Source organism: Stegodyphus dumicola, chromosome X2, assembly GCF_044657685.1.
Source record: "Stegodyphus dumicola isolate Sdum_Otavi_A_Nest chromosome X2, ASM4465768v1".
Lineage (NCBI taxonomy): Eukaryota > Metazoa > Arthropoda > Arachnida > Araneae > Eresidae > Stegodyphus > Stegodyphus dumicola.
In genome coordinates, this window is record NC_140781.1 from 185,127,560 (window position 1) to 185,144,724 (window position 17,165).

The 17,165-nt window shown below is 34.3% G+C and overlaps 1 protein-coding gene across 1 annotated transcript in view; it reads left to right on the forward strand.

Moving 5' to 3' along the window:
* The window catches only part of ds (dachsous cadherin-related 1), a 315,878-nt gene that overhangs the window by 240,738 nt on the left and 57,975 nt on the right, over positions 1-17,165 (forward strand). Inside the window, exons 3-4 of the mRNA XM_035375983.2 lie at positions 12,996-13,173; positions 16,892-17,122. Coding sequence (XP_035231874.1) covers positions 12,996-13,173; positions 16,892-17,122 — 409 coding nt within the window. The remainder of the gene's footprint in view (positions 1-12,995; positions 13,174-16,891; positions 17,123-17,165) is intronic.

A 17,165-nucleotide genomic window follows, 5' to 3' on the forward strand; every position in this document is an offset into this window, starting at 1 on the left:
TTTTACCTCTTATGATTTTTAATGAGAAGCAGTTAGGCTTAAATTAAATACAGGGTGGGTCACGAAATATCGTACTATTCAGTCCCCCCCCCCCCATGAAATCTGTAATATCAGTATTGGACTTTCAGGAGAAATCAGTATTGGACTTTGATTTGCCACAAGCCAGTTTCCCTTAAAAATTCCTCCACTAAGACATCTCTTCCCTTAGGTAGATAGCCCTCGTGTGCTTTGCCGTAATCAAACAAACCGAAACAAACTTATTTGCCACAAAACGGCAGTTTTCGAGATGGCGGATAACGGCTGTTTGAGTATTAACAGAAAGTAAAAATTGTAATGTCTTTTAAAGAAACGAAGAGTTTGGTAGCGACAGAAAAACGCTTTCGGGCATGCTTTGGTACAAGATTGGCTCTCTGCATTGCAGACTGTGTCAGTAATTGGATGCCACTGGCTTTTGTGTTGGAGAAGAATCGGCGGCTCTCATTAAATGTCCGCACACCTGGGAAAATGGCAATAGGTTTCCCTCTACACCTTCAAAGGCTCATGCAAGATACAATCCGTCTACACATGTTGTTCTTGATTTCCAACGTGAGATGTTTAATGTGACTGTAAATATCAATGTCTCCTGAACTTTACGAAAGGGGGAGAGAATGTCCCCTACATTGCCCGAATATTAATAAACGTGATTTCGTTTTAAGGGATTTTTTTTAAAGGTATTCATGTGACAAATGCAAAGGTTCTCATGCAAGAAATTGTGAAACTAAATGGTGGACACATTGAACACATTCTTCTTTCAGCTCGCGTTCCATGGTCAGACAGTTAACTACAAGTTCCTCAGACAGTAGGCATTTATCTCAATTATAAGTGAATGTGTAATAAACAAAACAAAAAATATGACATTTCGTGCGTCACCTTGTAGTTATGAATCTAATATACCACTATAATGTTAGAAAATACACCTCTACAAAATTAGCATTATTATGGAGGTATATTTTTTAGTTTTTAAATATCGTTTACGAACTATATGAGCTAAACGTGGATGGTTTCTGTGAATACTTTAATCATTTCCTTGTTAATTTCTGCAACCATGATTCTGAACCTTTAATGATCCCATTGTTTAATTTGTTTAACATATATAGTAAGCAGTATTACAGCGTTTTACATTAAGCATTTCTATAATATATTCGTTAAACTTCTGCACTGAAGGAAATATGAGCAGCATAATTTGAAAAAGTATTTGTAAGAAGCAGGGTGAATTCATTTACGGTAAAACTAAATTTAATCTCTATGTTCAATTAATTCGTGTAATTATTTATTGTCAACGAATAATGAATCCAACAAGAAAACTGAAAATAGATGCTTCGAGTGTTTTCAAAGTTACCTGTTGCATTATTGCCATCATTTTTGTTTGCTTTTTCGTCCAGAGACGTCAACCACATACTAAAATTTGTCTCTGGAACATTTTTTTATAGCAAAATTACATCAGTATGAAGCGAGTTTGTTATAGCTGGTCCCCATTTTCTTCATTTGTTTCATCAACACAATGTGAGTTAAGTATCAGGTCACCTCAGTTTAAGATTAAATTGCACTAATCACCTTCCTTCCGGGAATTCTTACATAAAAGGAAATCATATTAATAATGATAGGCCATGTGATGTCGTACATCCTTTCATTAGAAGAAAGTTGATGTTTTCGTGTTTTTACGAGCAGTCAATTGGTGTAAAGCAATTGATTCCTGACAAAGTTCTAAGAAGTTTGCTTTCTTCTTAATATTACCAATCCAAGTAGTGAAACGTGTTCAGTGGTAGTAACATTCTAATCATATCAAAAATGTAAACATTACCTTCCCTTTTTTCTTTTTATTTTTTGGTCGCTTAGCTAAATAAAAGATGCACGACTAGACGGCAAGTTAAATTTTCCCAACAGATGAGCAGGACTTGCAACGAGCTAGTTTAAATACAGTGGAACAGATCATATTTCTGCCTCCGAAATAATAATCATTACATATCTATCGGATAACTCTTAAAGACTAGTCATTTTAGGATTTGCCTTAGTCTATAGGATACTAATCCTGAGACGAAGAGAAGAACGCTATTTACAACAAAAACAAGAAAATAAAGTGAGGAAAATTTATAAAAGACGATTATAAAGCAATGCAAGCCCCAAAAAGATGCAAAATATGCATAAAACAAAAAATAATGATGAAGAAATAAGCAGCAGACAAAAATTCAAAATTTATTTTGGAGTATATTGTAAACAAGCGATTGCATATCCATGTGGGCTTAGAGTAGAATTATCGAAATCTATATTCATATGATTGATTTGCTGCTCTCAGTTTTTAACTCTTAACTTAATTTCGGGATTTAGAAATACACGGATTTCTGCTACTGGACTGAAATTTACTCGCTGGAATTTTGCTCCCCATATAAAAAAATAACTAACCTCTTTTTCAGTTTCATTTTGCCATTTGTATTATTCTGACTTTGCTTTCCGTTTTCAATCCTCCTTCTTTTTTAAATATTTAATTTTTTTGGGGGGAGGGCTTAATTTATTTTTATTTTTTATTTTGTGCTTCTGAATACTTCTGAAATAATGTATTTTCGGTTTACGCTATTTATTGCGTTATGTTTCTGTGTTTTCTACATGACATAGCTAATTTAATTCTGTGTTCAGTTCCCTCCTCCTTAATCTTCATAAAATACCAGGATGTAGAATTGCTTTTCCAAAATACTGTAAACATTTTGTTTGCTGTATATGCAAACGTCTGCAAATAAAACTTATGTCTTTTTAGCTTGAACTTCATTGTATTTCTGAAATTCCTTTAATATAATTATTAATACTGTTGTCCATTTGTTTTCGAATCGATGATTTTCTTTAAATGGCTGTTAATATTTTATGGCTATTAACGATAATCGTACATTTATGTCTGTGTATTGGTGATATGTGCATTATGGCTATTAACGATAGTCGCACATTTCTGTCTGTGCACCTGTTTGATAACATTTTACGAGCAAGATTTATATTTAAAGGTGGATCATGCCATAGTGGGATGCAGCTATAGTGCCATGCAACATAAAAATAAGACTCTCTCAGTTTCTTTACATAAAATATTTTCATCCGATACTGTTTTTAAGAATAACAATTTTTCAGCATAAATTTCATGAATAATTTTACCTGTTTGATGTCGGACAGATTATACGACATTAATGATTTTTTGTGTGCAAAATAAAATATTTTTTAAATATTGTCAATCATTGAAAAGAGCACGCAAAGTTTTATATATTTCAGGAAAGGTTTGAAATAAATTGAAATTTTATTTAACGTGGCACAGATTTTGAATATTTAAATTTCAATATATGAATCTATAAAATAAGATTTGATGGAAAAAAGTGTCTAAAAATTATAGAAAAATTGCAGGAGGGTACGATCGCCGTCTATTGTAACTGGCATCCTTCTGCGTTGCACAATCTCCTTGGAGTTCAGTAAGTCCTAGTCAAGTTACTTTTTCACAATAAAGGAGGCCGGGCAGGCACATTAGAAAGTCTTATGAAGTGATATCCCTATTTCGCCTCACCGGTATTTCGCCCAAATATACTTTCTTGTGGGTAAGGTTTTCTATTCTTTTTTCCTGGAATGCTTTTTTTTTACCTTCTGTCTCTGCCTTCCTTCACTTTCTCGCAGACCGTTTCCAATTCCTTTTAGTATGTCGATCTCCTTAATGAGTTCTCTTTTTTTTTTTTTTTTTTTATCTTTAAATGGACTTTGATTCAGATTTGTTAGCTGTCTTTCATTTCATTTTTATGGTGTCCCTTCTTTAATATGTACACTAATGTATTCTGAACATTATGGAAGTAATCATGATGAAATGAAACAGAAAAACTAAAGTATAGAGTAAATGATTCAAAATGTAGTCCAATAGGACAATCCACAGATTATGAATTCAAAATATTTGAGTGAAAAGCTGTCAAAAGTTTCTGATCCCCCACTTTTCATTGCTTCTGAGTGCGCCTCTCAATCCCTCACATGTGATGAAGTAGAGCACACTTTAAAAAACGAGATTGAAATTTAATAATTTTGGTACTTCTAAAATCATACTCGCTCAAAAAGGCAATAAAGGAATTTACAAAAAATCGTGGGAGAAGGGAATTTTTTACCGGGAAGGAGAAGACAAACTATAAAGAAAACTTCTGAGCAAAATATCCGTTAAAATGGCCGGAAATGATTCTGATGCACTGTTGGGAGATAAGAGATATCATAAAAGTGTATTGCAAAATTACTTTTTTTCTCTCCTTAAATACATCTTTTTCACATTAGTATCAATGTATGTACAGGTCCTCTATATTTGAAACAAAATAATGCCTTTGAAACAAAACATCCTCGTATGTAGCTTGTAAATTAGTTTAAGACCTTTTTCACTTGTCTCTGCATAGCTATATTGGTGACTATATTGCAATTTTTTTTTTCTTCCAAATGAATGAAATGCTATCAGAAGAGTTCTCAGTGTAAAGACTCATTTCTAACTTCAGGAACCTTCGAAATATTTTCAAACTAAAAAGCCGTGTAAAGGAGACGTTAAGAATTCTTAGTGGGAGAATGGAAGTGTATTTACGATAAAACTCTTCGCATCCTTCTTTTAAAACAAACTTTTGACACCTTGTTATCAACATCACTGCAGTCTCTGAAAACTGTTATCGAGAGCCTCATTTAATTAAAAAAACTTTTCTTTCCCTTTAAGTATTCCAGCCATCTTTCCGTGCCTTAAATTATTGGCCAGCAAGTGGTGTTTCAACATTAATCTAGTTGCATTGATGATATTCTTCGAGATTAAGATAAGCTCTACTCAAGTGTTTGCATATCTGTTCTCCAAATGACCACTGACCACACGGATAAAAGATCTCTGCATGTTCATATAAACTTTCCGTTCAAATCTCTTTGTTTCTTCAACGAGGTAAGAATTACCTTCTGAATCCTAAGATGAAACATTTTAGGGTATTCTACCAGCGCACCTGAAACTTCGAAGAGCTCAAGTTCCATGGGGTGATAGTTTTGCTTCTAATTTTCCGCTTCAGTCGAGAATATTTGAAAAGTCGCTCGAGTTACCAAAGCATAAATTGGTTTCAGGCGCTTTTCGTCTTAAACAGCATAATAACACTTGTATATAGTTTGAAAGGTCATTTTTTCTAAAGAACTTGAAAATAAAGTTTTTTGCTAATAAAGGGCTAGTTATTGTTAACTAATGTGCATTGTCTGTAAATAGAAACTGATAATGTTAACTTTGCTAGCACAGTTCAAGGGCAGAAAGGGATGTCTTAAACAGAACTTGTTCTTAGTAATTTTCTACAAATCAAGAAGTTTTTTTTAGAAGGAGGGACGAGAAAGAAAAGAAGTTGCGTGTTGCTCCAACTAACTTTTTTCTGTTCTGTTAAGTATTATTTATGGCTCTATTATGACATCACGCACAACAAAAGAGAAGAAAAAAACTTTTATTGCTACAGAACACGCAATACATTTTTGTACTTAGTCCGTTAAAGGCGACTTATATTTTAGTGAGGAATGTGTGTAATGTGCATTTCTGTAATGTAAATTCTAATATTATGTAGCACAATTTGCTTACATAAAATCTGCGTTTTGAATGAAAATAAGAGAGAGAAAAAATATATATATGTGTGTGTGTGTGTGTGTGTATGCATAAAATACAAAGTAAGGAAGTCCATTTATTTTAACTGCGAAGTTTCGCCAACAATTAGAATATAACCAATAATTAAAAATTTTCACCGCCGTGGATATTTTACGGATGAAGGAATTTTTCTGTCTTTACCTGATATCGTGACAAACATATCATGTTAAGATTGTTTTTCTGCCTCTTCAAAATGTAATTTCACCCTTCAGACTAATTTAAACAAACTTAGCTAAGTTCTCAACAAGACACATGTTATGCGAGGATGTTGCGATGTAGATAATCTTTAATAAATTTATTTTTTATAATTATTGAACATCTCTACTGAATTTAGTAAGGCATTTGGATGCAAATCCTGTTCATGTGGGTGCACATAAAAAAAACAGGCAAAAAATTATTTTGGCTTTTTAAGGGAACCTGCCTTAAAAATCTTGCGGATCGCCAGTTTAACAAAGGAAGTTTTTTTTAAATGACCTAGTACTGTTAGATAAGTGTTGGATTTCATTTACTTTGATGTACACGAAGAAAATGCGCAATGGTGATGAAGTGATGACTTTAAAAACCAAACTATGCGCACTATTTTTTCATAAATAATAAACTAAATGTGAAGTCAATTACTTGAGTCGAATGGTAAAAGTAAGTTTGACAGACTCGAGATTATACTATATATTTAATTTTAATCTTGTATAATTGATTTGACCATCCTGTCATGAGTCGCGACATTCATTTGTCAACATTTTCCTTGAGAAACAAGATTTTATGAAAAGTAAATTTATTGTAGTATGTATATCAAAAAGACATTTCTCTAAATCAGGAATTAAAGTTTTTCTTCACCAAAATATGTTTTATTTAAAATGTACTGCATTCACATTTTAAGACGGGAAATACTGGTGTCTTCTGAGTTTGTAGAGACATTAGGTTAATTGGAAAAGCCGGAGAGATGAAAAATGAGCAATCACCTTCGCCGGGAATCGAACCACGAACCTCTGGAATAACGGCCCAGCGTGCAGAACCACTACACCACGAAGGCACGCTAGGAAGGTGGGAGAAATACCATATAAGCTGCATAACATTTGTGGATTCAAAACTTGAATAAGAAGCATTTTGTGTTTTAAGGAAACCTCACTGCTTGCTGTTCACCATAATTCTCTGTTCTCTGTGTATGTAAATTTCTCTGTTCACCGTAGCCTGATATCGGAATTCAAAAATATCTTGCTATCAAAACAGTTTGCAATTTACTAGTTTTAGAATGCTGCAGGAATTCACTCAAAAGGTGGCTGGAGATAATTTTTTTAAAGGTTTGTAATCAGAATATCTTTTGCTTATGTAATAAACCATTTTACAGTTATGATTATATGAAAAGACAAGGTCTTTCGTAAAACCAGACTGACCTACATTAAAAAAATTATCTTATCATTGGATTACTTTGATTATGGTAGATAAAGTCTGCATTTTTCAATGGTTGCTAGAGCATGTCAACATCATTGTTAAAAATTGGAGTCGTGTGTTTAAGAGACCCAAACTCTATGATGGTAACATTTGGCAGATTGGCAGAGCAGTCGTCTTCGTCCCTAGCACTATTTGAGTAGGATTTATCATTAACACGACAACAAAAACAACTTTGATTATGGCAAATCATACGCGAACTATCTGATTAAGGGAAGAAATGCTTTCGTAAGAGACTATTTAAAGGTAATTGGTTCGTACTCACGTTACACATGAGGAAAACGACGAAGTCTGTCATGCAGCAGGTTGCTTCGTCAGGATTTGGGTTCGGAGCAAACTATCAGTGTTCATCGATTTTACCATTCGTCTTCTTCTGGCAAGCGCATTGTCGTGTTACATCTGTTTACTTTACTATAAATTTTCGGCATATCTTAGACTATAGTTTGTTCAGCAGGAAAGATTAACTTACTTTACAATCACAATATTACAGCTGTACATGCTAAGAGTGTTAAGTGAGCGTCTGCGCATGTTAAGAGGTTAGATAACATGCTGGGGATCAAACCAACGATAAGTTGTTAATCTAATCTCATTCACGGATTTTATTGCAGACTGAATATTGCAAGGTGTTCATTAGGCATAAAAGTCATTCACTTTCTACTGTATAAATAATCCCACTTTAAAGTTAGGTTTCCTGACTTTATGAACGCGTTGTATTTTTGTTTAACAATTTTGAAAGTACCGTTTAAGTGTTTAGATTGGTACTACAAAGATAGTACGCTTTTTATATTAATTTTCGGTAAGTGAGAGCAGAGTGTTGGCGCCATAGGTTGGAAGGCACGGCCCAGTGCCTCAAGCTGTTTAGGCATCATCCCAGTTTTGATTGAGAGCACGCCAGGTGGTGATATCTGGTCTTCTGCTCTTCTTTTCCTACCATGAGCAGCGGTTGGGGGGGGAGAGACTTTCAGACAAATAGATTTTGCTTTACCTGCTTCACATAGGTACTAGGGCCAGACCAAACGGCGGGGTAGTTGCCGCCATTAACCACTGTGCCTAAAACAGCAGCAAAAATCTTTAAATTTTTAGTGTGGATTTCTTTTGTTGTTTTAATTATTCCTTTAAAAAATACATAAATAAAAGAAAGAAATATAATTAATGCAATAAATCAAACCATATTTACATTGTCGAAATGCCAAGTTAAGCGCTAAATATTATATTTCAGACTTAATAAACATATTTTTAGCTTAAAAGTACTTTTTTGTTTTAAACTGTCGCAATGAATCATACTATGATGCCATTTAAAATCTTCAGTTTCAAAAATATTCCATAAGAAACAGTTAAAAATCTACGCTTAGGTTAAACGATCTTTAATTGTATCAGCAGTCGAGCGAACAAAACTAGTGAACGCTAGGGATTCGATCAGATCCGAATCCTGGTGAATCGACTAGCTGCATAGGTGTGTTTTTGTGTTTTCTCGAGTGGGGTAAAATGAATACTAACCATTACTCCTAGAAAGTACTCTACGAAGGATTATATCCTTAGTGAGTTAATAAATACAATACAGTTATCATTCTATCTTTTTCTTTTATCTTTTGTACTGAGGGGATGCACTTTAGAATAAAACGCAGCTTATTATAAAAATTTACTTCCATATTTTTTTAAACTGCATTTTTTCGAAGTTATTAGCTTTAAATATTATTAAGCTAAGCCTACACTAAATATTTTGTAAGAATTCTGTCCAAAGCACTTATTTTAGCTAATTAATTACCATGAGCAAAATTTTAAATGCGTATGATTGTTACGGTATTGCATCTGGAGTTATGTAATAGAAATTATGGAATGCTAAATTTGCGTATGTAATTCTTTCATTATGGAGGAATACTTTTATTTATAGCATTTTTTTTATTTCATTGAAATTAATTGTTTATAATAGGCAGTGATTTTTGTCTTTAAAAGTTATATTTTACGTAACTTTGACGCGTAACATATGATAAGACTGCAGGGATAAATAATTTTGATTCGGTTTCATACACCACAACTGTATTTTCCGTTTCGCCTGTTATTAAAAATTTTCTCAGTAATGTTTCAAAATGTTGCAGTGTAAAAATGCTAATCGAATCATGCTAAAATTATTCTGTTACTTATGACTCTGAAAACTGTCTTTCTCTAAGCCTTGTCGGATCTTCCTCCTCCCTTCAAGATAGTCTATCCGCTCTTTATGATCATGCTGAATCTCATTTCGATAACATCGCTGGCAAACCTGTTTCAGCTATCAACAGAGGTTTTTATTTTTGCTCTGCAAAGTATCACCTCCCGTTATCGCGTGGTGAATGCAGAGGGGTCAATTCATCCGGTCATTATTGATAAAATGTAATTCTATTTCCTCGCACGGACTGAAGGTTTTTCTTCAGCGATTCTCTGTCCTTTTCTTCGGATCTCTGCTACAGTAAGCTGTAGCGGGGAAATTTCGTTTACATTTTAAAAAATGCACTTTTTTTTTAAGTGCATTTACCTCGAAAAATAACTTTTGTTATATCCGCTTTGCCATTTTTTGATGGCAATCTGTTTATCACATAAGTGTAAATGCCTCTTAAATTGCGGATATAACTTAACGGTTTTCGTTTATCGCTTTTATTTATGCTAGGTTACTTGTATAAGTACAATTGAAAGGAAGAAAGCTAATGTTGTTTAAGAACGCAGAATGGTCATTTACAGTATGGAGAAATTCGGGTATCGGTATCCATTTGAAACAGAGTTTCTTGTGCATAGACATGGGAATAACTGAACGTAAATTATTTTAAGTTGTTCTGGCTGCCATGGTTTTAGCGAAATTTATCTGGTTTGCCGAAGTTTTTCAAGGAATTTGATTGCCTTTGCTTTAGGAAAACGAACTCCCTCCTTTCCGCATGCCTTCGTGGTGTAACGGTAGCGCACTCGGTGCTATTCGAGAGGTCAAGGTAGAATTCATGCCTCGTACTTCAATATAACCTAATGACTGTACAGTTGCGCCAGGAGTAAAAGGTGGTGGATGATGATTCTCCACCACCAGGATTTGGCGATTGGATTTTCCTAATCCCAATTCGCCCTTTAAAAGGAGGAGTATATAGAGTATTTTCTCCCTTCTTTCTGCATGACCTCGTGGTGTAAAGGTAGCAAGCACACTCGCTGCGTATTTGAAATGTCCAGGTGGGAGTTCCGGCGAGGGCATTGCTCATATTTCGTGTTTCCTACTTAAAAAATCTGAATGACAAAGTGTTTAACGGCAGTCACCCATTTCTGTTTCAATGTTACAAACTCATAACATCAGAATTTTTGATGCCATCCAGAATAAAACATTTGATGAAAGTGCGGTCATGGAAGTTTAATTTACATCAGTAAAAGGTTTAAATTAATTTATAAGGGATAATAATAGTTTGTATTACTCAAACGTGATTAGTTACAGAAATGAAAATACAGTAAAATACCTAGTAACCGGCAATATCAAAAGAACGGCACGTTTGAAGGTCTAAATTTAAATTTTAAATGCTATTTAAATTTTTAATTTAGGTCTGTGATATAAAAAACATGTAATGGGCTTATCAGTCTGAAGAGTTAAATACAGAAAACATTTGTGTTATGTTTCTGTCACCCAATATAGCAAACCCTATTCAACCAATGAATTATCCAGAATATAAAGATGAACTACCGATCCATTTTTATGCGTTGATGTGGGAATTTTGAAGGTAGTGCGCATAAATTTCGGAAGCAATTCACATTGATAGACGCTTTTTGTCAGGAAAGATGAAAAAAAAAAAAAAAAAAAACATTATTTATGCCGCTTTTAGTGTACACTGTGGCCTGTGATCATGTTCTTAGGTGGAGAGTCGAGTGCCGAAGATTCTCTTGGTTTTAAAACACTATTGGCCCTCGTGTCTGACATCCTAAATTTAGTATATGTTCGGAGAACATTAGTGTTAATGAAAGGGAGATACAGTCTTGAATTAATGTAGACTGTTCCCGTCACACTCTCTCAAGATGACGACAAAATAATTCGACGTGTACTGGGAAGGAAGATAGATGATTAGGAAGAGGGGAAGATGAAGATGAAGAAGACACACAGAATATGACAGTTACATGGAAGAAAGCTGACAAATAATTGCCGACTTTCATAAGATTTTGCGATTCAATATCCGTACATGATGTTTGTTATGAAGCTTCATTATATGCACAGAGAATTTTCGAAACTCTAGAGGCAATCTCGCAAGCAAGGAGACTAAGTCAGCACATGCTAAATTTTATGTACTAATATGTACAGTATTGAACAATATCTCAGTTTAACAAGAAACTTTTATGCCTCTCCTCCAGAAATTGTTTCTTTCCTCAAATTGTCCAAATTCAAGACAAAGGGTCCGAACTTGTGCTTTTGATGTTCAAAAGAACTGGGCGTCAGATGATCAACTTATAAAGTGTTTTCTCCCTCCTTTCGTGCTCTCCTATGCCTTCGTGCCGATAATTCGTCACCATCAGGACTTGGCGATTGGGTTCCCTCATTCCTAGTTGCCCTTTAAAAGGAGCAACATGTAAGGTATTTTCTCTCTACTTTCTGCTTGCCTTCGTGGTATAATTGGACACACACTCGACGCAATTCGAGAGGTCTAGGGTTCGAGTCCCGGCGAAGGCATTGCACATTTTTCCCGTCTCCTGCTTTTAAAAACAACAAAAAAAAAAAAAAAAAAAACCCTAATGATGTTACTAGTGGCACGCCCGATCTAAAAGGTGTGGACGATAATTCGTCACCACCAGGATTTGGCGATTGAGACCCCTTATCCCTAGCTGCTGCTCTTTAAAAGGTGGAGTATATAAGGTATTTTCTCACTCTTTTCCTCACGCATTCGTTGTGTAATTGGAAACATACTTGATGCGTATTCGAGAGATCCGGCTTCGAGTCTCGCCTAGGTAACTCTTCATTGTTCCCGTATCCTGCTTTTAAAAAAAAAAAAAAAAAAAAAAAAGTCCATTATTTTCCAATGTATTTTAAAAATTTAATTAACATTTGGTATCAATGTTATTAGCATTTGTTAATAAACTATAAATCGGTTCCTTTTGAAATAAACTGTCTTACCAAATTACAGTAAGTTAAATCCGCATTCGACAAATAGGTTTATGAGTCAAAAATACATATTAAAATAAAATAGGATAACGGATAAGAGCAAGTGATTTCTAAAAAGCGTTTATAAGCATTAATTTCGTCTGTTCTTACAGCTGTAGTTCCAGTACTCTTCCTTCTTCACATGTATAAATGATATCTATGGAGTGGTTCCGTTAACCGTTACATCCCTATGATAGAAAGGAAGAGGATTTTAAACCTTTTCCAGCTTATTATTCACTTCCGTAAAGCTATTTGCAGACGAAATCGAGGATACTAATGTCCTTGAATTTAGCTTTCCCCTTCCCTCAAATTTGAAATAAGTGTTTAATTAACGAATGATTGGTTAATTGATTATCACAAAGTACGCGAGGGCTTTCTTTAGATTTCTTTCATAAGAAGGATGACTGATTTATGATTATGTTTAACCTAGAAGCTATCAGAAATTCTACAGCCAACACTTTTCACGGAAATCGAGTCTGAGAAGAAATTTGTGTTAAGTGGTTTCGCCCACGGGGTCTGTCTGTCTCGCGATTCCTCGTAAAATAAATTTAGAGAATTTTTTTAACGACGTACTTTAAAGTTAACTTATTGCAAAAATCCTCTTAAATTTCATATATTTATGTTTATTATTCAAATGAATGCATTTGGGTTTCTTTAGCTATAGTAATAATAATAATAATGTGCTTGTCCATACGCATAATTATCATGTAAATGAAAGACATTTATTCAAAAATGTTTATTATATTGCAGGTGCAAGCTACAGATCCTGACTGTGGAATAAATGCGATGGTCAATTATACATTTGGAAAAGGAACGCCAACGCATGACTTTACTATTCAGCAAGTTAGTGGTGATTTATGTATTGCTCGCCCGCTGGACCACGAAACACGCAATTCATACGAAATTCCTGTTCTGGCTACTGATAGAGGTATTTGTTGAAGTTCTTTTATTGAATTTTTTTCTATTTCAACTTTATCTTATTGGTTATTAATACTGATAACTGGACTTTTTCCATCAAAAGAAAAATTTGCTTAAAATTCTTAAGAAAAATCGTGTCCTTACTGAAGTTGCATGATTCACTGTGGAATGTGAATCTTCTTTTACTAATTTTAACTTTTCTTAAGTGACACAGGCACATATTTTGCAGCGTTAAAAAACGGTTTGCTTGTTTCAAAACATTTTATAAACTGTGATGTAAATAATAATCGGTTACATGTGTTATTCGTTAAAAATTATCGTTTACATTTCAGTTTCTGAGTTGAAGTTGAATTGTTAGTTTGAGCTGTAAATTTATCGTTTTGTAAATCATCACTCTAATTCATGTGTTTTTAATTTCACTTTCAAAAGAATTTTTAAACACATCTAGAAAACCCCTTTCTTTTCACTAAAATGACGAAGAGGTAAATGCTCTAGTTTCAGGGAAAGACTTTCACTTTTACTCTTTCCTTTGATGAAAACAAATTATTAATTTATCTAACTAAAATTTTCTCGTGTTTGAACCTTTTAATTTTATTTATAAAATGTTAATTTAACTTCTGTCACGTCTTTACAGCTTAGCTTTCTTTTTCTCTTTTACCTGAAACTTTTTTATTTCCCAGTATATAAAACACATTACTTATCTGTATACCTTCTTTAAAATCTTTGTTAATTTTGTGTTTAATCTTCTGTGGCTTTCAAAATGCAGTATTGCAATCTTAAAATGGCAAACCGATCATTCATCTCATATGAGAAACTTATACATTGTGTAATAAAATTGACTGTTGCAACTTTAAAGGGCGATAAAACATGGCAAAATAAAAAATTTTCGTGATACAATACGTGGTGTAATGTGAACTCTGTGTGTGGTGAATAAAAGGTGAACGAAAACGCAGTAAATACGAAAAACTTAGAAAACAAAGAGTCGTTTTAATCACGAAAATTTGCGAAAATTATTTAAATGTTTGATCATTAACTGCAATTCATGCATCACAGTGACGATGGTTTGCATTTACGAGACGCAGATTGACTCTTCTAAAGATCTCGTCTCCAGGAATTAGTATAGTTGCGAAGTATATTTTAAGAGTGTACGCCGATCACTTCGTTGACGTTGTGACGCATGTATTGCTGTCGGTGATCGTTTACTTGAAGTTTCTAGTGTTATTACTTAAATTAATCAATTATTATGATTTGGATCTTTTTTACGACTTCTCCTTTCCGGTTTTCGCAGTAAAATGCAAATGAAATAGGTAGGATTTAAACTGAGGACTTTGGAATTATAAGATAGAGATGTTTCTGGCCTGCACGTGCATGCTACGTTTAGTTCCTGCCAGCTCTGACTGTTGCAAGTATTCGGCTTTGCGTTACATCATTGCCGATGCCTTGATTTTGACTCTCCGTTTAAAGTTACGATGCCAACTTCGAGTGTATTTAATTTTTTTTTTTTTTTTTTTTTTTTTACTAGTTTAAGTTTTAACTTGAGTTTGACTGTTCTGTGTAGTTACATCTCCACGAGCTGTAGCTGATATTGTTAGCACAAAAGAGTGCATTTATGTTCTAAATTCTGTTTAAATAAAAAGATTGTTTAAACTTTTCCACGACTTTGTAGTTCAAACATAGTGATAACTGCCATCACGTGTGTTAGGGGTTTTGGAGTCATGACCAGTTCCAGATCAAGTAAAAGCCTCTAAATTCTTCTAAATATTAAACGCTATTTCTCACAATACTGTTTTTCGTACTTACTATGTTTTCGCGTTCATATTTCACAGTCTACCGTTATTTGTATCATAAAAGTTTTATTTTTGTCATGTTCTGTCACCCTTTAAAGTTGTAAACATCGATTCTGTTATACCTTGTAGCAACGTTTTTTGAGTAGCTTATAAATAATTAACACGTAAAATGATGTTTGTTTAAAAAAGTTAAATTTTATGTTCGAGCAGTTAATAAAATTTGAATCCAGTATCACTCACAAATCAGGTGCACAGTCTGTTAAGATCTCTGTAGATATCTGTAAAAAACATAAAAAATATTATTATTTTAGTCAAAGCGGCATATTAATAAGTGAATGAACCTCAATTAAATTCTCATCAGAAATTATATTGAAAATTAGAAATTAAAGTAACATAATGAAAATTTTTCTTCCTGAGAGTTAAATTAAAATCTTGTTTTTAAATACATTTTTGGCCATTTAAAATTATTACACCTTGAAAGAAAGCAGCAATCATATTTATTTTACAACTGCCGTAGAATGTAAGGATTATAATTAAATCTCATGTTATTCTAAGTTATAGAACATGCAGTGCCTTTAGTATCAGTCTCTGGCAACAATTGTAGCTATATGTCGGAACCTAAAGATATGTTTCATCATGCCCGGCTTTGGATAGCAGTTAACGGTGTCGCATTCCAAGAGACTAGAATTTTGGGCAGGAATTCATCTGTCGTAGGGTCTGCTGGGTGTTGTCGTGTCGTTATCTGTGCAGTGATCGACCAAATCTCTCAATATGTGAGAGACCTGGAGAAAGTGCCGGTCAAATCAGGGGGGCAACGCTTTGATATTCAAGAAGTGTATGGCAACGTCGGCAACATGTAGTGTCGAGATCCTGTCGACAGGTGCAACGACGAAGCCCCGGGAAGCGATGTCACAGTGAGCTGCATTAAAATTTCAAAAATGTAATTATCAACGAGAAATTTACAGAATAAAGGAGTAGCATTTCATCAATGTAGGTGCTAAGCCGGTGTGATAATGAAGAATTTAAGTTTCCAACGTTCATTGCCTTTGGTGCCTCTACACACAAATACGATTATCATGACACTTTAACCGAAAACGGAATTTGTCTGAAAAAGCAGTGTGACAACATTTATGCATCCATTTGTGTTGCTGGACTAATCACTGTAGAGGTTGATTCTTGTGCCGTAGTGTCAAGGGAAGTCAAGGCTGTAGCGCCAAAACAACCTTACTGATAATCCGTGGCGTTGCAGAAGTAACGGCACCAGACATGTGGACACACGGTACTGTACAGCACATCCAGTTTACTGATCCCTGTGGTGTGATGTAGATGTACGCTTCCTAACAACGATGCGGATACGAGATCAGTCGTTTGAAGTATTGGTTATTGGAGGCCGTTGAAATCCCGCACATTGCTCTGTATGACACTCCTGGACCCATCGACTGGAATTCTCATAACAGATATTAGATCTCGACCAATGCAAGCAGCATTTGCGCGGTGCATTAATGCGTAGTCCGAGGCGGCTGCGAATTTTTCGCCATCGAATTCTGAGATTCATTGGTATGAATTCCTCCTCCTTACACGAGGAAAAACACGACATCCAACACAAAAGATATAGGATTTAAAAGTAAATACAATACTCTTTCCGAATTAAAAGTCGACATTTCGGTCTGCTATTTTATACCGCTTCGAGGTGTCATTATTCTTGCCTGTAATGAATGCATGCCGAAAAATATTAGCATACCTCATTGCGCTCTATCTTTCTCGCAAATTTCAGGTTTGTTATGCGCTTCCTTCATGGTCAAGCAATTTTAACAGCCAGGAGTGTATGTTTCTATAAACGTGCTTGTGATTGGATTTTTCTTTCGAATGCTGAATTTTAACGTTTTGTAAATGGATTGTAAATAACTTTTATGTATTAACCTTGCTATTTTAATTTTTTAGGTGGATTAAGCACAACAGCAATGGTTAAAGTTCAAGTAATTGACGTGAATGACAACAGACCTGTTTTTTATCCTGTTGAATACAATGTCAGTCTACCAGAAGGAGAGCTAGTATCTACAGCTGTAGTGGTAATTGTTGCTACAGACAAGGATTCAGGAACCTACGGAGAAATTTCATATGAAATCATCTCTGGGAATGATCTTGGACTGTTTCAGATTGGTCATCATACAGGTAATTTCTACGCACTTTAAAAACTGGAAATAAACTTTAAAAA